Genomic DNA, 26,270 nt, shown 5'->3' with positions numbered 1-26,270 from the left:
CAGGGTAGTGGTGATCTAATTAAACTTTTAGCCAGTTAACTGTCTTCCAAATAGTCCCTATATCAACTTTTCCCCTCTTTCATCCAAACTGTAGTAATGGAAATAGTTATTGGTTCAATATACATCATCTTCGGTGAGTCTTACTTACATTGTTTTGATCTTATTTCAGGACCCTAATGATATTTCATCCTATCTAAGACACTGTCAATTGTAAAATACCAGTATTTTATGTCCTAAGAAATAAAACAAGTGTGCCCATTAAAAATTTAAGATACCATTGACTGTAAGACATGCTCTGATTTCAGAGATATTGAAAGAGGTGCATCTTGGACTTCGTGAAGTATGCTACCATATTTGCCACCATAGAAGACATGTTTTCCCTCTTGTCTTATACCTCCCCCTCCCCCCACTCTAGGCCACCTGATATTTCCATTAAACAGAGGAATAGCATAGAAGGCTCAGCCTTAGTTTTTCCAAAATGCTTCCCTCTAAAATTGTGCTGCACTTATATTGTAGCATATATGATACATACTGACCCCAAATACTTCTTGGCTTGTTGGCCCTAGGAATGGTGATGTCCCTCTCTTGATACCCACAACAAACACTTTGGATCTGTTTCCTTTCCGTGGGATCATCATTATTCTAGTAGGGAAGAAAGTTTTAAAGTCCTATGTGGAAAAAGTCACCTCCTGTTCTACGGAGCAGAACATAGATCCACCATGTTGCATGAACACAGACACTGGATATTTCCTGTGTCTTGAGTTAAACATTCCCCTGGCAACAGAGCTCATACCAGGCAGTTCCAAATACCACACTTCCTAATGATTTTGTTTGGTGTGGTACCAAAATTGCCCAAACTGAGTCATACGGTAACAAAATATGTTGCTCCCTTTGCTCGGGCATCATTTTCATTCATAACATCACAGCGCAATTTCAACTTTTCAAGCCCACAAATCCAACTACTCATAAGGCAACACTTTATCTCAAGTGGAAAAAAATACACTCTGCCTTAAAAAAAAGTTTTAATGCTTGTTTTATGTGAGTGATACTCCTGGGTGAAGATGTTTTTGGTCTGCATTAAACATTCTTGCCTTTTGATACCAGATGAAGAAGTATGGACAAAATTCAAATTTACATATTCTCTTTCCCAAGTTTGAACTATGTCGGTATTTTCCTTACATAATTTAATGTTTAGCATATTTCATGTTTTCTAGAAGTTATTTTATGTTTACTGTGGGTAGAAATTGGTATTGCATCTTAATAAAGGACAAAAATCTATGAACTGTGACACCAATCAACTTGACTTTCCAGCACTCTCCTTACACACTGACCCACACAGTGGGGTGTTGGGGAGAAAGTAAAAGAGTGTCAAATTACAGAGACCTAAGGCTGTCCTAGAATAGCCTTAGGACATTATGGGAGGGAGGAGGTGGTTTGGGAGGTGTGATTGCCCCCCTCCCGTGGTAAATCTGAAGGAAGCTGAAGGAGGGCTAAGATGTGGGATGGTTTCTGCAAATGCCATGGCCTCCTTTCCTATCATTATGTGTTCTTTCCTCATCCCAGAGAGCGGAAAATATTAGGCACCACAGGAGGGCAACAGCCAGAACAAACTGTCTTCCAATTCTTCCAGCCAATAGGGAACTGTGAAATCACTGCACAGACCTCAGGATGAGTACAAGAAATCTGGAATAAATGGAAGTCAAATTTTCCTTGGCATATTTTTGTACTGTCATAGCAATTTTCTTGAGGTAAAAAGCTTTAAAGACGTACTTTTCAGATTTGTTTTGCCTCACAATGATTACCATCTCAGAGTGTCATTGCAATTTCTTACTTTCCTTAACCTAAATCTTCCCTGTTTTCTCTTTTAGGCAAATATCAATATCCCAATGGGAGCCTTTCGGCCAGGAGCTGGGCAACCCCCCAGAAGAAAAGAATGTACTCCAGAAACGGAGGAGGTGAGAAAAACTGAGCTGGCAGAGCTCAGCACCATCTTTCTCCTCCAACATCCTGACTAGAGGAGGGCAGAGGCAAGGCGAGGGCCAGCTTTCCAGGACAAGGAGGGCACCAATGGATGTGGGTCAAGGAGTCATCATGTAGTGCATACATTTCTTTGGTTGTCTTGCTCAATCAGCCACGAAACACACTGACCCTCACTTCCCTCCAGCCAAAAATCTAAGTGCCTGGCCCAGGTACTTCAAGATGCTGAGTTTAGCATCTAGTTTATTGATTGCGTGTGTCTTCTTGTGTGTGTGTGTGTGTGTGTGTGTGTGTGTGTGTGTGTGTAGGGGGAGGGGGAACCTCTCAGATGCTCTTGGTTCAGCAACAGTCAGTAGCTTGCTAAGTTTTCACTCTGAAGCTTTTATTCAATCTAGCTGGATGTATGTAGTACAGCTTCTGATAAGTGATAAACCCCAGTGGGAACGCAGGTAATAAGCACGTAAAATTACTTGTGCATTCAAACAAAAAGCCCCAATCTCTGGGTGTTTCCTTTGAAAAGAGGAACTTGCAAAGGAGTCTATCAATTTCTGTATTTTTCCCTCCCTTTCTTTCTTTTCCTTTCCTCCAAATTCAGATACCCAGTCTTCTAAAATGGGGGCTAAAATTCATCATGGGTGCAATAAATATAGTTCTCTGCCCAAATGTTTATATTTTTCCCTCAATTCTGACTTTTCTGATGAAACCTGGAAGGTCTGATTCTAAAAAAAAAGTTAAGGTCTTGGAGCAATAAAGCCACAGGGTATTGCAAACTGTATTTTACCTTTTTTAAAGGTGAAAAGGCTTTTTAAACTTTTGTAGGTGACCTTTTTGGTATTTGCTAATAAAACTGGTTGTCCTGCATCTAACCTTTTTCTCTCATAAATAATTCCTGATGTGGTCCTCAGTTAGTGGTTCCAGCTTCCTATAAATAGAAAGATAATTTTTGAAAGGAGGAGATAGACTATTTGAGTGACATCACCAAGTTCTGGAGTTGCAGTCACTAAGTCACCCTTGACGAATAACAAATTTTCAACATACAAGCTGAAAAGACCTGGCCCTACTCGGTTCTGATGGTACATAATTTCTAGTTCTGCTGCTGCTAACTTGGCCACCCAGGTAGCTCATGATCATGAGCTCTCCCTCTGGGACTTTGGTCAAGTATCTGAGTCTCTGTCTGCAAAATACGATTCTGTCCGTTCCTCAGAGGGTTGCTGTGAGGAAAGAGTCATGTATTCAATAAATGACTGTTCATCGATTGATCGAATTATCCAATTTTTATGAAGGACTCCTGGGCCTATTATTTCACATGTTGTAACAAAAAAGCACAGGGAGGTAGAAGGGAGGGCAGAAAGGCATTCTTTCTACATCTCCATTCATCTGTAATTAGGTTTTCTTCCTGTGCTTCCTCGTAAGCTGTGTGTCACTGGGTCTGGCAATCAGTTGGAAGGTAGCTTGACTCTCTTTTCACACTAAATTGACTGATGTGACTATTGTTTTGGAGGCTTGCATCCATCTTCCCCTGTGGTAGAGATGGCCCTCGCTTCTTCTCTACAACTGGTACTTTCCTCCACACAAGTGTCCCAGTTAGGAGCTTGGGAAAGCACCCTGCTCGTACTCTTGCCTTGTCCCCAGCCTGATGGTTCCGGCACATTCTAAAATAACTAAGAACTGATACAGCCTGGGGTTTGAAAACTTACTTTATGACCAACCACATAAACAAATGGTCAACCAACATTCTTCTCAGGATGGAGGGAGCGAGGTATCCACAGAGATCCAGAGACCCCAGAAGTGTTTCTTGAATTGAGCTACACCTTTCTTGTGGGGCTCACCGGTCGGGAGGGTGGCGAGGGGTGGTATTCCCTTATTGTGAGAGCTGAAAGGGACTCTCAGGACTTGTGGGGTCTTATGGAGAGGTGGGATCTAATGACTCAAGTTCTGGGCTGGACCTTGGAGTAAGTTTCTCATGGAAGCAATATTGCAAGGGGAGCAGTTAGGCAGCTTGGTTTGGCTACGAGGCCCCAGCCACCTTTGGTTGCATAATTTGAATGGGAAAATGGAATCTGAATTCAAATAACCAGTAGAGCCCCGCTTTTCTATTACTATCCAGTTTAAAACTTCAGAATTGCTTACTTTCTTAGATTTGGGATTCATTGCTTAGCTTACCATTAAGATAATCACTGTCTAAAGTCGAGGGCATAACAAACCACTCCTGTACAGAACAGGCCACCTCTATCACAGCCAGGAGCTCCCCCATCTCAAACCCGCCACCATCTCAGACGTGAAGAAGGTGGACCCTAGCAGGAAGCCAGGACAGGCCATCTGACAAGGCCTGTAAGCACTGGCTGAGTCTCCCGCCCACCTATGGTCTCTGTAAGCCCTTGCTCTGCATAAGACAAGGCAGCTGCTTGATTAAAGTGATTTGAAGCATATTGACAAGCCCCTGCTCTGCCTCCCAAATCTCTCAATTACATCATTATTAAGCCACAAAACAGCACATTGGGATTTTCTGTTAATTATTTCCCTCTCCACCTGATCCCTTCACATGATGCAAATACACTATTTAATTCTAGTCTTGCTACTTCCTAGCTGTGAGGCCGTGGGCAAGTTTCTTAACCCCCCCCTCACCTTGTGCCTCAGTTTCCTCAACTGTAAAATAGGGATAATAATGGTAGCAGATTGAGAATTTTTTAAGTAATTAATTAATTAGTTAATTAATTATTTCTTGGCTGTGTTGGGTCTTCACTGCTGTGCACGGGCTTTCTCTAGTTGCGGTGAGCGGGGGTTACTCTTTGTTGCCGTGCGTGGGCTTCTCATTGTGGTGGCTTCTCTTGTTGCAGAGCACAGGCTCTAGGTGCGCGGGCTTCAGTAGTTGTGGCACGTGGGCTCAGTAGTTGTGGCTCGCGGGCTCTAGAGCGCAGGCTCAGTAGTTGTGGTGCACGGGCTTAGCTGCTCCACAGCACGTGGGATCTTCCCGGGGCAGGGATCAAACCCGTGTCCCCTGCACTGGCAGGCGGATTCTTAACCACTGCACCACCAGGGAAGTCCCACGGATTGAGAATTGATGTGAGGATTAAATGAGTTAGTAGGTGTAACTTAGAAGAGCTAGCAGTGTGTTTGCTGTTATTATTAAGTCTCCAGTGTATGAGCATAATACACTGTGTGTATAAGCACATCAGGCTGTTGTGTCGTACAGAAGAGAGTTTAGGGGAAAACGAAATAGGGCATCTGGTAGTAAAGAGGGAGATGAAGGTGAGATAGCTGGGAAATGGTTCACCATTTTGCCAAATTTTACAAATACTCTGTCACCCCCCAAGGGGGGCATTTCCCTTTGACAATAGCCATTTCTGAAACTGGGAATGGCCCGGGGCTGATAAGCCTTCTCTCAAGCTAAAACCAAAGAATGTCTTCCATATCCCTTCTCAATTCAAATATCTACTTACAAAAGAAAAGAGAGCATACTTAGCCAAATGGAACCATCTGGCCCCTGCCTGTTCATGCCTTAATGTATTATAATTCTTATGATAACAAATTCACAGAAAAAAATGGAATCTGATTCGCATTCTTTTTTAGAAGATGAGAGAAGATTCAGTTAAGAATATGCACCACCACTAACCCCCTCCTGAGTCAATATCTTAAAACCTAGTTCTTAAATATACCCACTTATAATTTTCCATTATATGTGACCTTACCAAATCAAGTGTTAAAAGTTTTACCTTGATAAATAAAAAACACAGTGCATTGAGGTTTTAATAAATTTAAAGGAAAGTGCCTAATATTAAGTATTTTCATCCTTTAACTGTGTATGTTTGCACAGTAAATCTTTGCACACAGACACATAACTGCACACGCTGGTTTTCTGTGTTAATTGTGCCAGTATAGCACATTTTGATATTAGAAAGATAGTGATTATGACTCACCCAGGAACTTAATAGAAGGAACTGGAAACATTTTTCTCCTTCATACTTCTTTATTAAGATCTACCCACCTAACAACCATGGGAACATTTATAAGTAAGGAAACATTTTTCATTTCACCACTACATATATATATATATATATATATATATATATAATTTTTTTTAAAGAGCACTTTATAGCCTTGTTTAAAATTTCTTTCCAAAAGCCCAACAAAGAACATTTTGGAATACCATGTCCTCCAAGTGGATGTTTAACAGTTTTAACTATTGCTTCTAAATCTGCATTTATAAATGATGAATGTGCATGCATGATGCAAGGAAGCTGAGCCTATGGCTCTATACATTGACCCGGGGAAACATTTTCCAGACATATACAACAGATATTTACAACAGGTACAGTCTACATCGAACTACTGTATCATTTCGTGTGGGTGACATGTTAGCTATTTCATCAGCACTGGGTCAGATTCAAAGAAAATGACTACAGGAAAAACCATGAGCCCCTCAAATAAGCAATTTAAAAACGTTTCTGTAAAGGAAACATCTACCAAATAATTTGTTAAAGTTTGGGAAGCTTGAACATTTTCTGCCCTTTCCCTTTAGGGTTTAGACAATTTGAGAACTAGATATAGGAGCCAGATGGGGGCTAAAGCATGGCATTGGCTTTAATACCCAAGTTACAGGGCTGCCTAGTTAGGCCGGCAACACATATGGGCACAGGGCTTGCACCTGAGAAAAACGTGCAGTTTCTTATTCTTTTTCCCAGAACTGTATTGGTTCACTCAGTTGCTGGCCCAGCAGGTGGAGCTCTGCCAGTCTCATAGGGGGCCTGTTAATTTGGGTCCTCCAAGAAGCAGATCCAAAGGTGGGATTCGATGGGCAAAACATTTATTGGGGAAAACACTTGTAAGGAAAAACGAGAGGGTCCTCAGACCGTGATGCAGGTGAAGGAGAGTGGGACAGAGGGTTGGGCGGAAGCATCTTAGACAACAGTGCTGTTCTAAGGAAAATTCTCGAGCCCAAGTCCCTCCCAGGGGAGTCCCAGGTCTCCCAGGAACGGGCCCGCCTTAGGATCCTATGACACTCATTCATTGGTCACGAGCAGCCGTGGGAAGTGTGACCTCAGCATGGTGATGGGCGGGTTTCAGGGTGAAGCAGCCGGGCCTATCATTCAATTATCCTCCCTGCAGGAAACTGATCCGAGAGGCGTGCTCCTGTGGCTGCCACAGAGATCAAATGTTCCTCCAACACCTTCGTTCCAGGGCCCTGGGGAATATGCCCCCCACTGCTAGTAAATAGGAGGAATGAGCTAACCAGCAACTGTCTGTAGTAATGAATTGGAGTTCTAGGAGCTACACACAGCAACGGATCTTACTGTTTTACAGGCACTGTTAATACGTGTTTGGTGTATGTACATAGAGGCATAGATTTGTCACTATGGCACATTCTCAGGCTTAATCAGCTAAACAACCATCAACAAGTGTGCCTGTGCACTTCTGCACCAGGCATTGGAGGACCCACAGAAAAATGTATAGGATATGGTCCCGCCCTAAAGCCACAACAACAGAAAAACATAAAACAATAGGAAACGTAAAATGCTTTCCAAAGCAGGAGGGGAGAGCTGGGCCTCCTCTGCCACTCCATCCTACCCCACCCATATTCAAAAAGGTTTTGCTGATGTCAGTTTCAGTTTGTTTCTGCTTCCCAGAAATGTCACTGTAATAAAGGCTGGCAGCCACTGCACCCCAAACAAAAGAACGGAAAACTCCTGGACCAAGTCATTGTTAGAGATAGCCGTGCACTAACAGTCTACAAACCTGTGCCTTTCAGGCGTCTTATGATATTATGATACCAAATTAAATTTGATCTTGTAAGATGCTTCTCTTGGAAACACAACACAAATCCTTTTAACTAGTGGTAATTTTTATTAGCTATCAGACACTGAACAGTACTCTTGTGTTTTCTAAGTGATGCGGAAATTACTTGTTTTCTTCTTCCAACTTTATTCTTCTATAAACTTCAGGAGATCTTGAAACTCTGAGGGTAACCCAACAGCACAAGAAAAAGTCACTCTGCTAGAATTACTCTCTGACACTATTTTTGCTTTAATTGTTTTCTGCTTCATGTCTATGACCTAGAGAGACCAAATGTCTTTTTCGGTGAGCTAAATCTTTCTCCTTTTTTTCTCTTCAGGGTGCTCCTCCCACTTTGGATGAGGAGAAGAAGTCAATTCCAGGAGCTAAGAAACTTCCAGGACCTGCGGTCAACCTATCAGAGATCCAGAATATTAAAAGTGAACTGAAGTATGTCCCCAAAGCTGAACAGTAGTTGGAAGAAAAAAGGTGAGTGAAAAACTCTTTTCTTTGTCTCAAAAAGACCACTATAAAAATGGTTTATGGAAGCCTTGCACCGAAGGAGTCTGGAATTCCAGAAGTGTTTGCTAAGGATCAGGACCTTCAAGTTAGACCAGTATTTCCGGCGCAAAGTTTTTCTGGTATGTAAAGCCAAGCTTTTAAGCCTATCTTACTCCCAAACCAGTCAGAGGGCCATTGAGGATGTTTGCCTGCCATCCCCTTGCTGGTTACCTTCTTGATTGGGGAAGGGTGGGGGTGGGGTTGGGAGAGGAAAGATGCTTGGGAGGGGGTCCTTGAGGAGCTTTTGATCTTCAGGTACAGGGAGCCCTCCATCATTGCATGCCTCAGTTTCCCTACCCAGATGCCCCAAACAGCGATGAGCTACTTCTGAGCTGGAGAATCAGAGGGGCAAGGAGCTGAGGAGGTCTGGTGGTAGCCCAGGTGTGGGTAAGGCAGACCAAGAGGGCCTGGTAATGACTCTGTAAATAGAGGAGGGAAAGGTAGGCTCAAAATTGTACCTGCCACCCTTAAAACTGGACAGGTACATGTAAAAGTATGAGATTAGATCACTCCCTAACACCATACACAAAAATAAGCTCAAAATGGATTAAAGACCTAAATGTAAGGCCAGAAACTATCAAACTCTTAGAGGAAAACATAGGCAGAACACTCTATGACATAAATCACAGCAAGATCCTTTTTGACCCACCTCCTAGAGAAATGGAAATAAAACCAAAAATAAACACATGGGACCTAATGAAACTTAAAAGCTTTTGCACAGCAAAGGAAACCATGAACAAGACCAAAAGACACCCCTCAGAATGGGAGAAAATATTTGCAAATGAAGCAACTGACAAAGGATTAATCTCCAAAATTTACAAGCAGCTTATGCAGCTCAATAACAAAAACCCAAACAACCCAATCCAAAAATGGGCAGAAGACCTAAATAGACATTTCTCCAAAGAAGATTTACAGATTGTCAACAAACACACGAAAGAATGCTCAACATCATTAATCATTAGAGAAATGCAAATCAAAACTACCATGAGATATCATCTCACACCAGTCAGAATGGCCATCATCAAAAAATCTAGAAACGATAAATGCTGGAGAGGGTGTGGAGAAAAGGGAACGCTCTTGCACTGCTGGTGGGAACGTGAATTGGTTCAGCCACTATGGAGAACAGTATGGAGGTTCCTTAAAAGACTACAAATAGAACTACCATATGACCCAGCAATCCCACTTCTGGGCATATACCCTGAGAAAACCAAAATTCAAAAAGAGTCATGCACCAAAATGTTCACTGCAGCTCTATTTACAATAGCCCGGAGATGGAAACAACCTAAGTGTCCATCATCGGATGAATGGATAAAGAAGATGTGGCACATATATACAATGGAATATTACTCAGCCACAAAAAGAAACGAAACTGAGCTATTTGTAATGAGGTGGATAGACCTAGAGTCTGTCATACAGAGTGAAGTAAGTCAGAAAGAGAAAAACAAATACCGTATGCTAACACATATATATGGAATTTAAGAAAAAGAAATGTCATGAAGAACCTAGGGGAAGACAGGAATAAAGACACAGACCTACTGGAGAACGGACCTGAGGATATGGAGAGGGGGAAGGGTGAGCTGTGACAGGGCGAGAGAGAGGCATGGACATATATACACTACCAAACGTAAGGTAGATAGCTAGTGGGAAGCAGCCGCATGGCACAGGTATATCGGCTTGGTGCTTTGTGACCGCCTGGACGGGTGGGATAGGGAGGGTGGGAGGGAGGGAGACGCAAGAGGGAAGAGATATGGGAACATATGTATATGTATAACTGATTCACTTTGCTATAAAGCAGAAACTAACACACCATTGTAAAGCAATTATAACCCAATAAAGATGTTAAACAAAACAAAACAAAACAAACAAAAAAATTGTACCTGCCACCCTTAGAGGCACTGCAAGCAGGGCCTGTGACTTTATTTTCATTGGCTCTGTTCAGTAATGATCCCCTGGTGAGGGCTCAGCCCCACCCTTCACTGCAGACCTGATGCCTGCAGACTGGTGTGGGATTTCTGTCAGTAGTGGGCTTGTGGAATTGGCCCAAGTCATGGCTCTTTCTCCTATGAGACCCTGGGAGCTTTACCCAACATTACTGAAGGCCACCACGCACAGTTTATTCCATTTCTTAAGCAGAAGTTTAAGTCTAGAGGAGAGGAATCTATATTGGCAACATAAAACAGGTATTTATCTGGCTGATTGTCCATTCATTTGTTCATTCATCCAGTCATTCATTTATTAAACCAATATTTATTGAGTATCTGCTGTGTACTGAACACTAGATACATATACTGATTACTTATCATGTGACAGATACGGTGTGAGGAGCATTCTACCTATTGTTTGTTAAGTTTCATGATACACTCCCTGTGGGTATTAGGGTGACATCTTCTGACCACGTAGATGGCAAAGGCAAGCACAGCAATGGGGCCCTACAGTGTCTTCTGTAAACATAATGAAGAACAGACGTTCTGTGAGACAATCCCACTCGTGATGGAGTCACGCTTATGCTGACTTACTAAGACATTTGCAAGTAAGTTCTGCCGAAAAGATTTCTTCATAGTGTAGGAGCCAGTTTGAGTTAAAAGAACAGGACAGTATCTAGTGTTTTCAGCACAGTTACATGAATGAAAAAAGGAGTAAGAATAAAACACGGTGGATTCTATGACCATAGCGTGAATCCCAGGAACCTGGATGGGGACAGAGTGACGTGAGCAGGAACTGACCTGAAGCATGGCCACGCACACTTGGTATTAATTATGACAGAATGAAGCAAACTGATGACTATCATTATATCAGTCCTGCTTGTGTTGCCAAGCTGAGATGAAATATTCTAATATGCTTGGGACAAAGCTACAGAACTTTCTTGTGAGAAAGCCCGCAGAAGTGAAATGAACTTTTGGGAATATTTATTATCATCACCCAACCAAGGCTGTTCAATTAGACATGTGATTTTTTAAAAAAATTAATTTATTTTTGGCTGTGTTGGGTCTTCGTTGCTGCGCGTGGGCTGTCTCCCGTTGTGGTGAGCGGGGGCTGCTCTTTGTTGTGGTGCGCGGGCTTCTCATTGCAGTGGCTTCTCTTGTTGTGGAGCATGGGGCTCTAGGCGTGCGGGCTTCAATAGTTCTGGCACGAGGGCTCAGTAGTTGTGGCTCGCAGGCTCTAGAGCGCAGGCTCAGTAGTTGTGGTGCACGGGCTTAGTTGCTCCACGGCATGTGGGATCTTCCTGGAGCAGGGATCGAACCCATGTCCCCTGCATTGGCAGGCAGATTGTTAACCACTGAGCCACCAGGGAAGTCCTGATACATGAATTTTTAATGCAAATTTTAAAGGGTTTTGCTTTTATTAAATCCTTGTCAACCTAAATTTAACCCCAGTTCCAGTTTCAGAAGAATTTTGTTTGGAAGATCCAAAGGAATGCTGTTTTAAAATTAGTTCAGAGAGGGGATGGACTTCCCTGGTGGTCCAATGCTTAAGACTCCACGCTTCCACTGCAGGGGGTGCGGGTTTGATCCCTGGTTGGGGAACTAAGATACCGCATGCCGTGCAGAGTGGCCAAAAAAATAAAAAAATAAAATAAGTTCAGAGAGAATCTTGTGGTGTTATTCAGCAGCGAGGCTGATTCCGTAGCCTTGTATCTATGGTTACAGTAATGGGGAACAATACCAACTCCATAAAATAGCAAAAAGGTACTAGAGTATCCAGAAAACATTTTTTGTTACTTCATTTTCTCACAGAAGACTTTAATGATTCTTCTCTCCTGAACAAATTCTAATAATGCAAAAGCACTCGGAGAGGCCTATTTGTCCTTATTCTACAGGAATGTGAAAACCTAAGTTGTCCAGGTAATTGATCTGAGTTCCCGATGAGGACAGTCATTGTTTTGACCCAAGGAGTGATCTTTATTTCTTGTAGGAGAGGTAGTGAGCTGGTTTGTTTTTGACTCATCAATTCTTCTCCTGCAAATCTGTCAGATTTTGAGACTTCCGTGGTCATGGTTTATGGTCACAGAGGGAGAACATTTCTTAACGTTGATTGATTCAGCGGAATCATAAACAGTAAATACCCTGGACCAGCCGTCATTTTGCCCCTCACTGGCTGGATTTGACTTTCTCCTTTTGGACCACCACTTCATCACCTGCCCTCACCATGTATTGTTCAATGATTTAATCAAACAGGTCATTGTTTGAAGACTGAGTGAATAAGTCCATAGTACCAAACTATGAAAACCACAAGACTAAAGGCTCAAAGTCTAGGATACAACTATTACAATATTTTAGACATAAGACAGAGCAGCACCTCCTTCTAGCTAAGATCAGCACTTCCTTTTAAGTGGGGTTTCAGATTCTTTTCATGCCCTGTGTCATGGCTAGAATTGTTCATGAAAATAGATAAAAAATACTATAGGACAAGAATCAGAAAGGCCAATGACTAGCCAGTTAGAGATCAGTAATCACGGCTTGTGGCAAAGGAGTTAGGGCCTGGACCTCATCAGGAACCAGAACCAGGCCACACAGAGGCAGCACATACCAAGTCAAGACCAAGAGACACGGGAGAATCCCAAATGGGGCCCTATTCCACGCTGGAACAGGCTGGGGCAGGGAAAGGCAGGTGTTCAGCCCCGTACCTCTCAGGATTCTCCTGGCTGTGGTTTACGGTGGCCAAATGGTGATTTAAGCAAGCCCAGGAGCCAGATAAGAGACAGGACCAGCAGCAATGTCTGAAAACCAAGAACCCTCCCACACTCGCATGCCTGCTTGTTTGCTGCATGATCAGGAATCCCCCGCCCCATGTCCACCATCAAAAGCCACTGTCAGCTTGTTTGCTTGTAGCTGCAGGGGATGCCACCTCAGACTTCACGGACAGGGGTCTGGGGAACCTGGAGGACTGCTAAGGGCGGGTGTCCAATAGATTCTGTGTCCACTCTCAACGCCCAGATCAGACCACAGGTGCCCAGTAACAAACCTTTGTAACTAGCTTCTGTACCGTAGGCATTTTCTTCATTCCGTGCTATAAGATATATAGATGTTAGACTTGGTCCCTGCTCTCAGGATACTTAGGTCTTGATGGAAAGATAAAAATAAAATACTTCAAAAGATAGGTAACAATTCAAGAACTAGATAGCAGCTCAGTGATTCAAGATACCCCATGCTTGTTTATGACCCACTAACAAGTAGGCAGTAGAGCAAAGCAAGGTTATGACTTACGAGAGGGGGAACTCACAATGATTTGGCATCAGGGACAATTTCAAGGAGGTGGTGGGAATGGAATGGTTTAAACAGAGGCTCAGAGATAACCTCTGGATTTAGGGAATGTCCAGAGCATCATTATTGGGCCACCCTGCTGAGACCAAACAGTTCCTCTAGGGCAATACTTCTTAAACTTTTGGAGCAGAGCAAAGCAAGATTCCACAACCTGCCTACATCATCTCTTCTCTTTTTCCAGCAGTAAAAGAACTCAGTGATAACAAAGAATTAGAGAGGAAAAAAATAAGTATCAAAGTAGCAGCAATGCAGCAGTTATTAGAAGAATGATTAACAAAGATAAACCCTAAGAAGAATTCTACAATTACGTTAATGAACACAAAGATAGCAGCAACTGAAAGCCCTGGGAGTGATGAAGCACTAGAAAGAAATTGTCCTTCTGAAGTGGCAGGAATTACTCCTCTCTGTGTTGGACATTGCAGCATGGCCATGTGTTGTGCAACAGCCAGACTTGATGATTATGTACTAAACCAGGGTTTTAGAAAAATGCAAAATTGTAGTGATTCTTAATAACTCACTTAGTAGCTTTTGGCCATGTATATAACTGAAAGTCTATGGAATGAATCTCCATTTTGTTGTAAGATCTGAGTAAAGCACTCGCATTTCGGAATCAGGAAGTCTTTCGAAGTCACCCAGTGGGCATTGGACCATCCTTTGAGAAACACTGCTGTAGTGCAGTAAGTGAGAGTGAAGTGGAATGATCTGTAACTCCTGTACACCCAAACGCTGCGCCATGGTCTCAAGTTAGTCTCTATCCCATACCCCACACTGGTCAACCAGCCTTGATTCTAGATTTTGTAGTTTGGAAAAGAACCATTATAATGCCCTGTTGTGGGAGGCATGCCTTCTCCATCCAGCACTTTGCCCCAACTCTGGCATCTTCTGTTTATGCTGTCACAGTCCTTACCAAAGTGATGTATTCATTTGCTTTTTAAATCTTCTTCATGATGCCAGCATATAGCTTCTTAGAGGCTAGGGCACATCTGATACATCTTGAGCACACATGCCTTATTACTGGTACCCTGACCACAGCAAGCCTGGTGTCCCCTAGAAATGTGTTCTTGTAGACTTTCCAAGTCCTTGCATTCTCAGGGAGATTACTACTTAAAAGCAAGACTAGCTTTTCTGTCAAGGACTGACGGTAACATTGTTGACTGCGATCAGTAAAGGGCTCAGAAATTTGACTTTAATTCATTGATTATAACTTTATTCCTCTGGGAAACTGAATAATTAGGGAAAATGTCAAGGTTGGCTCATTTTCCTCAAAAGGGGAGAAAAATATGTAAATCCAGAAGAAAATCATTTAATTTTCAAGAATTCTTTGGATTTATTTTTCAAAGAATGTCTATGTCCAGATAAGACATATTTACCAACCAGTCATCGAGAAAGATGCCATCTCTGATCGAGGAGAACATAAGGTGTTCATTACTCTTAAATGTTAAACATTACGCATCACGATTGTTCTTGCTGATTCAAAGGCTAATTTTTACAGTGTTAGCAGAAGGGCAAATTGATGTACTCAGACCCTTGATGAAGTGTGTTTAGCACCTAACAACAGACCCCCAAAATACATGAAACAAAAACTAACAGAATTGGAGGGAGAAATAGACAATTGAGCAATAATAGCAGGCAACTTCAATACTCCACTTTCAATAATGGATAGAGCAACTAGACAGAAGATCAACAAGGAAACTGTCTCAGTCTCTTTGGGCCAGTATAAAAGAATACCATAGACTGGGTGGTTTATGAACAACAGAAATTCATTTCTCACAGCTCTAGAGGGTGGGAAGTCCAAGATCAAGGCACCAGCAGATTTGGTGTCTGGTGAGAACTTGCTTCCTGGTTCATAGATGGCCATCTTCTCCCTGTGTTCTCACACAGCAGAAGGGGCAAGGAAGCTCTCTGGGGTTTCTTTTATAAGGAACTAATTCCATTCACGAGGGCTGCACCCTCATGACCTTTCACCTCCCAAAGGCCCCACCTCCTAATACCATCACACTGTGGATTAAGTTTCAACATATGAATTTGGGGTGGGGGGACATAGACATTCAGTCTATAGCAGAAATAGAAGACTTGAATAACACTATAAACCAACTGGATATAACTGACATCAGCGGAACACTCCACCCAACAATATCAGAGTACACATTCTTCTCAAGTGCACATATGGCACATTGTCCAGGACTTATTTCATGTTAGGCCACAAAACAAGTCTCAATAAATTTAAAAGGATTGAAATCATGGCAAATATGTTCTCAGAGTACAATAGAATGAAATTAGAAGTCAAGAACAGAAAGAAGTTTGGGAAATTCACACGTTGTGAAACTTAAACAACACTCGTAAACAACCAATCAGTCGGGCTTCCCTGGTGGCGCAGTGGTTGAGAATCTGCCTGCCAATGCAGGGGACACGGGTTCGAGCCCTGGTCTGGGAAGATCCCACATACCGTGGAGCAACTAGCCCCGTAAGCCATAATTACTGAGCCTGCACGTCTGGAGCCTGTGCTCTGCAACAAGAGAGGCCACGATAGTGAGAGGCCCGCGCACCGCGATGAGGAGTGGCCCCCACTTGCCGCAACTGGAGAAAGCCTCGCACAGAAATGAAGAGCCAACACTGCCATAAATAAATAATTTTTTTTTAAAAAAAGGCAAAATTTCTTTAAAAAAAAACAACCAATCAGTCAAAGAAGAAATCACAAGGGAAATTAGAAAATACTTTGAGACAAATGAAAATGAAAATACAAGATACTAAACTGTGGCATGCAGCAAAAGCAGTGCTTAGAGGGAAACTAATAGTTGTAAATGCCTATATTAAAAAAGAACAAAGATCTCAAATCAATAACCAACCAATCAAATCAATAACCAACCAATCAAATCAATATTAGCAGCTCCATATTTGGGAACCAGGCCCTTTATCATCTTAGAGTAAGCTTAACCCATATCTACATAAATGGCAAATGATTAAACTGATGCATGAATGGAAATATCAGCCCTTTTAAATGGTAAAATGTAATAAGCTAAAACAACCTATTTATATAAACACTGTAACAACATAATAGAAGCTGGGAAATAAAATGTAATCACCTGTAAGATCACCATTTATCATAATACTCAAGTTGATATCTTCCTTTCCAGTTTTCCCCTTGGGTTTACATATGGAATGCAATACAACTAAGTTGCTAACAATATGGGGCTTTAGGTCATGAAGACTTGGTCTCATTACCTTCTACCTTTGCAACTTTGAGCTCTATGTCTCTATTTCGTTTCATAAAAAGCAGAAAATGGTGTCTCCCTCATAGGGTTTAGGATTAGGGAGATGTGAAGGATTAGGGAGAGGTATTTTTAAAAATACATCTAGGCATAGCACCTGGTACAGAATAACTACACATAAATGGGAACTGGTTCTCCTTTTACTTTTTTCCTACAGAGCATCATTCATAGCACATGTATGGTTTTGAATCTTGCTTTTTCCACTTCACATTTTCTCATAAGAATATTTTTCCAGTTTTACTGAGAAATAATTGACATACATCACTGCCTAAGCTTAAGGCATACAGCTGGATGGTTTGATTTACATATACTGTGAAATGATTATAGAAATAGGTTCAGCTAGCATTCATCATCTCATACAGATACAATAAAAAGAAAAGAAAGGAGAAAAAAGAAAAACATTTTTCTCCTTGTGATGAGAACTCTTAGGATCTACTCTCTTAACTTTCATGTATACCACACAGCAGCGTTAGCTATAGCCACTGTGTTGTGTTGTATGTTACATCCCCAGTACTTCTTTGCCTTGTAACTGGAAGTTTGTACCTTTTGACCACCTTCCTCCAATTCCCCCTCCCCTGCTCTGCCTCTGGTAACCATATATCTGATCTCCTTTTCTATGACTCTGTGTGTGCATTTTAGATTCTACATATAAGTGAGATCGTATAGTATTTGTCTTTCTCTATCATAAGAATTTTTTATGCTGCTTTGTAGCTTTCAGAATTAAGTGATTTATTTTTCATAGTCTTTGACTTATGATTTCATAACCTTTTCCCTCTGCCAGAAGACAGAGGACTGACTTATTGTTTTACACAGAACTAAACTTACCCAACAACTTCTCCAAATGTCTTCTCTGTGGTTTGCTGCAAATTTTTTGTCCTCAATTTTGGAATGTTCCCTGCTTTGACCCAATTACAGAAGCTCTATTCATTTTGTTTGAAGGAAATGGTTTTATGCTGAGATTTTTCACTCTCTAGTGAAGCCACATTTCTTTTGATTTGTGATGCTCTTTTTTTTCCTGCTCCCCACTTGGTTAGGATAAAGATGAGTTTTGCAGTGGTTCTGAACTGCATCAAGGTTTTATTCATTTGTTAACCTGCCTGGCAAAGCTACTGTTCTAGGCCCTGGTTACAGCCTGTGTGGGTGTAAAGTACTCTTGAGGGCGAACGTGAGGAGCCTTTGAGCTGATCATGGCAGTTGCTTTAAGAGCCTCTCAGCAAACACACACAAACACACACAAACACACAGAAGCTACCTGGATGGTTTCTATTAAAACAGAGATCTGGAGGGCCTAGTGTGTGAATTCTCAGTAGGGATGTGAAATTGGTGAGAATAGATCTGAGCCCAGAGAAGCACATCTGCTCCGGCCAGCTCTCTAGAAGGCAGAGGTGACTCAGGACCAAATTTTGTAAAACCTTGTACTCTGGCATGTAGATTTCCACGGGCTAAAGGGCAGTTACCACTGGCGCTTGCCCTGCTCCCAATGCAATGGAACTCATTACCCTAACCCAGTGGTTCTGGGGGCAGAGGGCCATGTCTAGATACAGTTTGAGTTGTCACAACTTGAGGGAAGTATGGACTGCCACTGTCACCTAGTGGGGAGATGTCAGGGATGCTGGTCAATGTCCCACGATGCCCAGGACAGCCCCCACCCCCCACAACAAAGAATTACCCAGTCCTAAATGTTAGTTGTGCTGAGACTAAGTAATGCTGATTGATCAACTTGAAAAGTTGATGTCAGGACCAACTTGCAAACGTTCCTTTCCAAGCAATCAATGCACTGCATTTTACAGAAATCAAAACATTAATAAACAGAGAATAGTAATTAACCGCCTAATATTTATAATCTCTTCACATTAATCAGAGACTTAGGAATCAGCTACTCTTAAATATGATTCTCTTGTCAACTGGTAAACTAAATATATTTATGGTATACGGTACATATTAGGCCTTAAACGCAACTATTTTTGGTAGGTTATTTTTTCACTGCAAAAGTATCAGAAAGCAGTAGGTTATCTCAGCAGCTCATCAAGTCTTTTATTTATTTAATTAATTAATTAATTATTTATTTATGGCTGCGTTGGGTCTTTGTTGCTGTGGGCGGGCTTTCTCTAGTTGCGGTGAGTCGAGGCTACTCTTCGTTGCAGTGCACGGGCTGCTCATTGCGGTGGCTTCTCTTTGCTGTGGAGCACGGGATCTAGGCACAGGGGCTTCAGTAGTTGTGGCACACGGGCTCAGTAGTTGTGGCTCACGGGCTCTAGAATGCAGGATCAGTAGTTGTGGTGCACGGGCTTAGCTGCTCCGTGGCATGTGGCATCTTCCTGGACCAGGGCTTGAACCCGTGTTCCCTGCGTTGGCAGGCGGATTCTTAACCACTGCGCCACCAGGGAAGTCTCTCATCAAGTTTTTAAAAATATGAATGTTAAACATACAGTATTAGTAATCATCAGCACTAACATCAATGTCATCTTTTTTTTTTTTTTTTTTTTGCATTATGTGGGCCTCTTACTGTTGTGGCCTCTCCCGTTGTGGAGCCCAAGCTCCGGATGTGCAGGCTCAGTGGCCATGGCTCACGGGCCCAGCCGCTCTGCGGCATGTGGGATCCTCCCAGACCAGGGCACGAACCCGTGTCCCCTGCATCGGCAGGCGGACTCTCAACCACTGTGCCACCAGGGAAGCCCCTAATGTCATCATTTTTATTGTCATTGTTAGCATTTGTTACATGTTCGTGATATAACTGACACTGTGTCTTGCACTTAACATACATTATTTCATTAACTCCTCATGCTGACTGCATGGAGTATATACTGTGATGCCCATTTCATTTATGGGGAAAAGAAGGCTGAGAGAGTTTGTGTAACTTGACCAAAGTCATCCAGCTTTTAAGTCACAGAGGTGAGATGCCAACTGTCATCTGTCGCACTCCACAGCCAGTCCTTTTAATCACTAGCACCCACTGCATTCTTTAAAAATGTTATTTAACTGTAGTCTTCTGAGCTTTTCCAATATATCACTGCGTTAGGTCACAGTAAAAACAAACAAAGGCTTAAAGAGGCTGCAGAAACTGTCACCTCCACAAAGAGGTGACACCACAACTCTGACATGTTGGTTTATTTACGTGTTCATTCGTTTGCTCATTCATTTATCCAATTCATGCATGCATTCAGTCAGTCATTCAACAAGTATTTAGTGAGCATAAAGCATGCACCAGGCGCCGAGGTTGTCAGCTTTGGGGATTCAAATACACATCAGGGAGTCTAGCCAGGGTCAGGTGAATGGGCAGAATATTGCCTGGAAGCACAAATAATTTGCTCTCTTTAAGGGTCTTGGAAAAACAGAGGGTTCATTAACGTCTGTAAATATCAGAGAAAGCATGAGAGAGACACTGAGAGAAAGGCCAAGGCAGCGAAGGAAAGGAAGGAAAGGAGGGGAAGAGGAAGGAGAGGGGATGGAACAGCAGTGGCTGCGCCTGGGATGCCGTGGCCCTGGCCCAGTGCTGACAAAACTGCAGCAGAGGAAGGCCAGGCCTCTGCAAAGCCCTGCTTTGCTCCTGGGCTGAGCGAGGGCTTGGCAGGCGTCTCTGTGTCATCAAGAGGCAGCCGTCTCCTACCTATGAAGCCTTTTCTTTCATGCCTTCTCATGCTGTGCGCAGCCCACGTAGAAAACTGGGGAAGTCAATTCCAGGCTGTCTAATCAGGCTTGGCTGCATCGTGACAACGCTGCTCGTTTTAACTCCCCCCGCACGTTGTGGCATTTGAGAAGGAGAAAGAGTCACGAGGGGGAAATCGAGACTTGCACATTTAACTTGTACTCCCTCGCCACGGCTCCCTGCCCGGGAACTGATCATTCCACACCCTCCGGTTTAGGGCTTTACGCAGATGGCGAGGTGGTGGCTGCTTTAATCCCAGGCAGGGACAGTCAATTGGCTTCTCACTGAGGGACAATTTCTTTTAAGCAGCGGACAGACTGGAGTCGTTTTTGACCAGGCGGGTGGCACAAAGACTGCTCAGAACCATTCATCTTGACTGCTGGAAAAACAGCAGAAACCAAGCCTGTCTTACCACCCAGAAGTCACAGGATGCCTTCTAGAAAGGACAGTGACACTTCCTTCCGTGACGTGTCACACGCGCAGCCGAATCCTTAGCACGTCATACACATTTTTCTGCCTAGCTCTTGCCTGACGCCCAATTTTAGATACAAATGATAGGAACCATGGCCGCTCTTTAGTTCCAGAAGCAGCAGTTCCTGAAAACTTACCAAACGGGGTTATTAAATTCTGAGTGTTCAAACATCCATTTATTCAGACTCAATTTTAATTTCCTAATCATTTTGTACTTGGGCTACCTGGAATTTACTTTGGCCGAATTAACCTTTTTCTCCATAAAACAAGTTAACAGCATGAACTGAGGTTGAACAGAAAGGGTTAAAGTACTGGAATGAATTCACTCCTTTAGTAAGTGAACATCTGGGCACCTACTCCATGCCAGGCACTATCACACTAACGGTAGGCAATACAAGACAATGTCCCCCGAGGGACTCCCAGTCTAGTTGGGTGTGAATGTGAGAGGGGACCTTAGCACATAACAGCTGCAGCAGGAAGGAAGAAACATGTCATGGCCTTTGAATACAAGTGACAGAGATTCTAGACAGGGTGTTGCAAAACAAATATTCTACTGAAAGAAGGTTGAAGAGCACACACTTTAGAGGTGATGCAGGCGTAGGTTCATGCCCTGGTTTTGTTATTCTCTTGGTCTGTGATTTGGCTTAGCACTCCGTTTCTTTTTCTGAAAAATGAGAGAAATGCCTACCTCACGGGGGCAATTTCGCTCCCCGTCCTAAGGGACATTGAGCAATGTTTGGAGACATTTTTGGTTGTCACAACGCAGGGTGGGTACTATTGGCATCTAGTGGGTAGAGGCCAGGGATGCCACCAAACATGACACAACGTGCAGGACAGCCCCCCACAAGAAATGTCAGGAGTGTCAAGGGTGAGAAACACTGAGTTCACATACATGGTGTGTACAAAGTCCCCAGTGCAGTGGGAGCTATTATTATTACTAACGATAGCATGTTACCAACTTAATTTAAGACACTGAGCACTGGACGCGCTGGATGTAGTCGGACAGACTTGCGCTCTACTTCCGGCTATGTCACGTAGTAAGTCTGTGACCTTGGGCAAGTTCCTGACCATTCTGAGCCACGTCTATAAACAGAAATGATAATCCCGATCTTCAGAGGCAACCATAAAGACAGTGAGTTGACTCAGATGGGGCACCTGGCACAAAGTGGCATCCAGAAAATGTCCTTCCCTTTGTTGTCCCCACAACTTGCTCATGCCCTCTGCTCTCAGCCCCTTTCTTCCAAGGCCAAGTGTTGGTTGGTTGGTTTTTAAATGAAATACTCTCTGAAGAGTGGCTCTGCATATTTCCCCAAGGAGTATGAAAAAGCTCACTGAAAAAGAAAACTCATTAATTGTTTGTGACTAATCTGAGCTCGCTGAGACCCTTGTAAGTACCTGGGAGGACCCCTCCTTGAAGTATTCCTGAGATGATTTCTAATCTGCAGGTACCATCTTTCTCCTGGAGGAGGCACTGCAGTCCCATTTTTCAAAACCTGCAGCAGCTCCTATTTCCAAAGCCAGCAAAATGACAAGCATTTCACTTCAGCACTTTCATTTGATTTTGGAGACTTCAAGGGATCTCTACCCCCTCCCCAGCCACTTTTAACTACCAAATATGTCCAGTTTGCAATTTCTGATCTTTCTCTGAAGAGAATCAGTTAAAGAAATATTTAAAGAGTCAAGCTGCCATTCTCTTACTATCAAGGAAAAGTAAAACAATGCATTTCAGACACCATTTTACTGAGCATTTTGAACGGGCCTGATGGCCAAAAAAAGAGGCATCTCATCTTTTTAGTAATCTTTTGTACACAGACTGTGTACTATTGAAGTCTGGTCCGGAAACTAAAACAAGATCCATGTCGATCTAAACATCCAGAAGTGCCTTTGTGTCTGCTCCATGACATCCTGTCCTGGCTTATCCCCATTCACATCCAACCTCCCCATCTTATTATTCTCCAGGAGCGTTTTCTCCCTCTTTCTGATGTTACTTAATTTGACAATTAAGTCATGTCTACTTTGTAATAAGAGTGAAACAGGTAGGCAGTCAGTAATAAATACAGGTGCCGCATAACATGGCAGCTTGGAGACTGTGAAATGACCACCTTAGGGGAAGCCATGAACTTGGCAATGAGGAAACAGAGGCTTATTTAGAGTTTTATGGCAAGTTTTAAATCCCATCTTTTAACTAGAACCTACTTGTAGTAATAATATTAACAAGCCCTTGCCCTTTTTTAAGAATTCCACCATACTTCTGTGTTCATTCTCTTTCAAGGCTCACAACAGTTCTATGAGACAGGTAGGGCAGGAATCGAATTTGCAGTTCATTCTTATGTGACTTCCAGCTTCACCCAGGGTGGAAGATTGTGGGATGTATCGTCATGTCCCTCAAGAGGAAGTTTGTTCTAAGACTAATTATTAAGTCTAGTCAAGTCCATCTGTAGAAAATGAGTGTGATCCCTTTTAATCAGAAAAGTAGGACCACCAATGCAGTGTGCAGCAGGTGCCAAGGAGGGGTTAGTTACAAACTGTGCTGTGGTCCAGGACAGGTAATGGCTCTGCTTACACCCAGAGGGACTTCTCTCACTGACAGAGAAAGAGAGCTAGGATTAAGCTACCCACTTAGATCTATACATACATTTCAAAGGAAAGGTACTATCTCAATTTCCATTTCTATTTACTGTTTTCTTGCTGCCTAATTAAAAAAACATACTGTATCATTTATATACACACACACATTTGATCATGAAATTTGAAAATCTGGTTGAAATGTCTTAATTTCAGAAAGACCAGGTGGCAAACCAATGGGCCTGGGGAAAACTTCACTCTAAGATAGCCCCAAATCATCACCCTAAAGGTCAACTCTTCTGGAAAGCTCTCCATTGTCAGCAACAGCCAAGAAATGGCATCCCAGATTCCCTGCAGAATTATACATGAAGTTTACTTCTGGTTATCTGTCAGGGGAGAGACAACCTGGGAGCCAGTCTGAGCCAAATCCAATCCAATTATGGGCCAATTATAGACCTGCTTCCACAGCCAGGAGCAGGCTACACCACCGAGCTGCTCTTAGAGCCCCTGGCTGGCAGGGAATCCCAGTGCATGGGAAGAGCACGTGGCCCAGATAAGACAAAACAGCTGATAATGCTCAGAGACCAGAACAGATGGCAAATGCAGCTGCATTAGAATGACCCCGAACCTCCCCACCATCTCACTGCCATCCCTTCATAATTGACTGCAGACTCTGTTTTCTCCTGGCGGGCACCCTTTCTCACTAGGTGATCAAATTATGAAATGCCAAGAGGTGATGGGCAGGGCTTCGCTCCTGTACTCAGGGTCAACCTGCTGCAATCCTACAGTCCTGGCCATGGTGCTAAACAGAAATGTGGTGCCTGGATACCCACCATCACTGCTGACAACCTCACTGAACATGTAGGAGTTAAAATGCCAAGAAACTTGAGTTAGAAATTTGCGTTAGGTAAAAATAAAGCACTATTAAAAATCACAACTTTGCGAATTTTGGCTGGCACTTCCAACCGACCGAGATCATTTCAGGTCCACATTCCAGCATCCAACAGTGTAGTTACCCCTCCAGGCTGGCTTTGCACCTCTGATCTGTTAATTTGAGAAGCAAGCTCATCCCTGTATTTAACTGAGGTCTTGAGGAGAGTGGGGACAAGGCAGCACCAAGGACAGCATCCTGTGGGCTGTGGCAATGGAAACTCTTTGGATTGGCCTAGAGTAGTGGTTCTCAAACTTTCTCATACATCAGCATCATCTGGAGGGCTTCCTGAGACTTAGATTGCTGGGCCTCACCTCCAGTTTCTGATTCAGTAGGTCTGGGGTGGGCCCGAGAATATGCATTTCTGACAAGTTCCCATGGACTGTTGCTGCTGGTTTAGGGGCCCCACTTTTAGAACCACTGACCTAGAGCCATCAGTCTAGATTGTTTAGGTCTGGACATTCCAAATCCCCTAACTATCCCATTATCTGGTCCACGGTTTTACAGCTAGTATCCAAAGGTATAGTGAGCAACTAGGCCAAATTTTCTTGCTGAAATTCAGATACATAATGCATCAATGAAGCAACAATCATTAGTGCTTATAATAGTGCTTCCAAGGGTCAGGCACTGTCCCAAGCACTTTACCTTGTAATTCTTAAATGAGTTAGTATACATAAGAGCTCCATTTTACAGGTGAGAAAACTGAGGCACAGAGAAGCTACATGACCTCCCCAAGGTGGCAGAGCTAGACGGTGGGGCAGCCAGAATTCAAATCCAGGCTGTCTGACTGAACCATTGCCCCAGACTGATTCTCCATGTGGCAGATAAAGTTCCATGGGGGTGAAATGTACTGTGTAAATTATGAGGGACAATCCTAATAATAATGCATGAGGAATGCTAGTGTCATCAACTTACCTACCAGTCACTTAATCTCACTGATACAATATTAATTTCTGTAACTGTTAAGTTCTAACAGTGCTACAGTCCAAGGGTTGGCAAACCAGGGCCCAGGGGCCAAATGTACCCCACAACCTGGTTTTCTTTTTAAACTTTTTATTGAGATAATTTTAGATTCACATGCAATTGTAAGAAATAATACAGAGACCTCTGGATGCAGCGGTTGGGAAGAAAGAAGAGGAGTCACTTTGCCAATCTCTGTAGAAATATTTCTAAGGAAGGCCTTTCCAAGTTTCAAATATATGCAGAGACCAAAACGCCAGGTTTGATCATCTTCATTCAAGCATACTGTTATGGATGTCCAGGTAGTGGAAATAAAACACAGAAGACATTCTAAATTTGAACATCTTTCAAGTCCAATACAAGACAGGACCAGGATCCCAGCTACCTGGCTGATTGATAGGCAGTTGTATAGCTTTTCTCAAATATTATGGTGTAAGAACTGAAGCCAGTTTCTGAACACCTGAGTTATCCAGCCTTGGGCTTTGGGTGAGTATCACTTATTTTTATTCTAGTTATCTTAGTCCTGGAATCAGGCAGCAGCAAGTTGTTGGGTACAGTTAGACCATCCACAGTGCTGACTGCACACCAGGATCACCTGGACTTGCCCAAGCCCCACCCCGACCCATAATTCCTTGAGGGAGGGGTATGTTTCACAAGACCTCTGGGTGAGTCTAATGTGCAACTCAGGTCAGAAGGACTGAGTTAGAGAATGTTTCTCAGATCCTCCACGGACAAACCAAACTGAAATCTTTCTTGTTTGGAAAAGTATTTCTTCGGTTGAATGTCAAGGTGGCTGGGATGAAAGTCTCTAACTATGGAAAAAAGCCACACGCTCTTGGAAAGCCATGCAGCATATATGT

General features: G+C 42.9%; 1 protein-coding gene across 1 annotated transcript in view; it reads left to right on the top strand.

Annotated features, from left to right (window-relative positions):
• SMPX (small muscle protein X-linked) overlaps nt 1-26,270 on the top strand; it is a 52,468-nt gene that overhangs the window by 13,894 nt on the left and 12,304 nt on the right. Inside the window, exons 3-4 of the mRNA XM_004283070.2 lie at nt 1,869-1,955; nt 8,087-8,235. Of these exons, the coding sequence (XP_004283118.1) occupies nt 1,869-1,955; nt 8,087-8,221 (222 nt within the window). The 3' untranslated portion in view covers nt 8,222-8,235. The remainder of the gene's footprint in view (nt 1-1,868; nt 1,956-8,086; nt 8,236-26,270) is intronic.

Source organism: Orcinus orca, chromosome X, assembly GCF_937001465.1.
Source record: "Orcinus orca chromosome X, mOrcOrc1.1, whole genome shotgun sequence".
Classification (NCBI taxonomy): Eukaryota; Metazoa; Chordata; class Mammalia; order Artiodactyla; family Delphinidae; genus Orcinus; species Orcinus orca.
The sequence above is the reverse complement of the archived record's forward strand: the minus strand, read 5'-3'. Positions and strand labels throughout refer to the sequence as shown.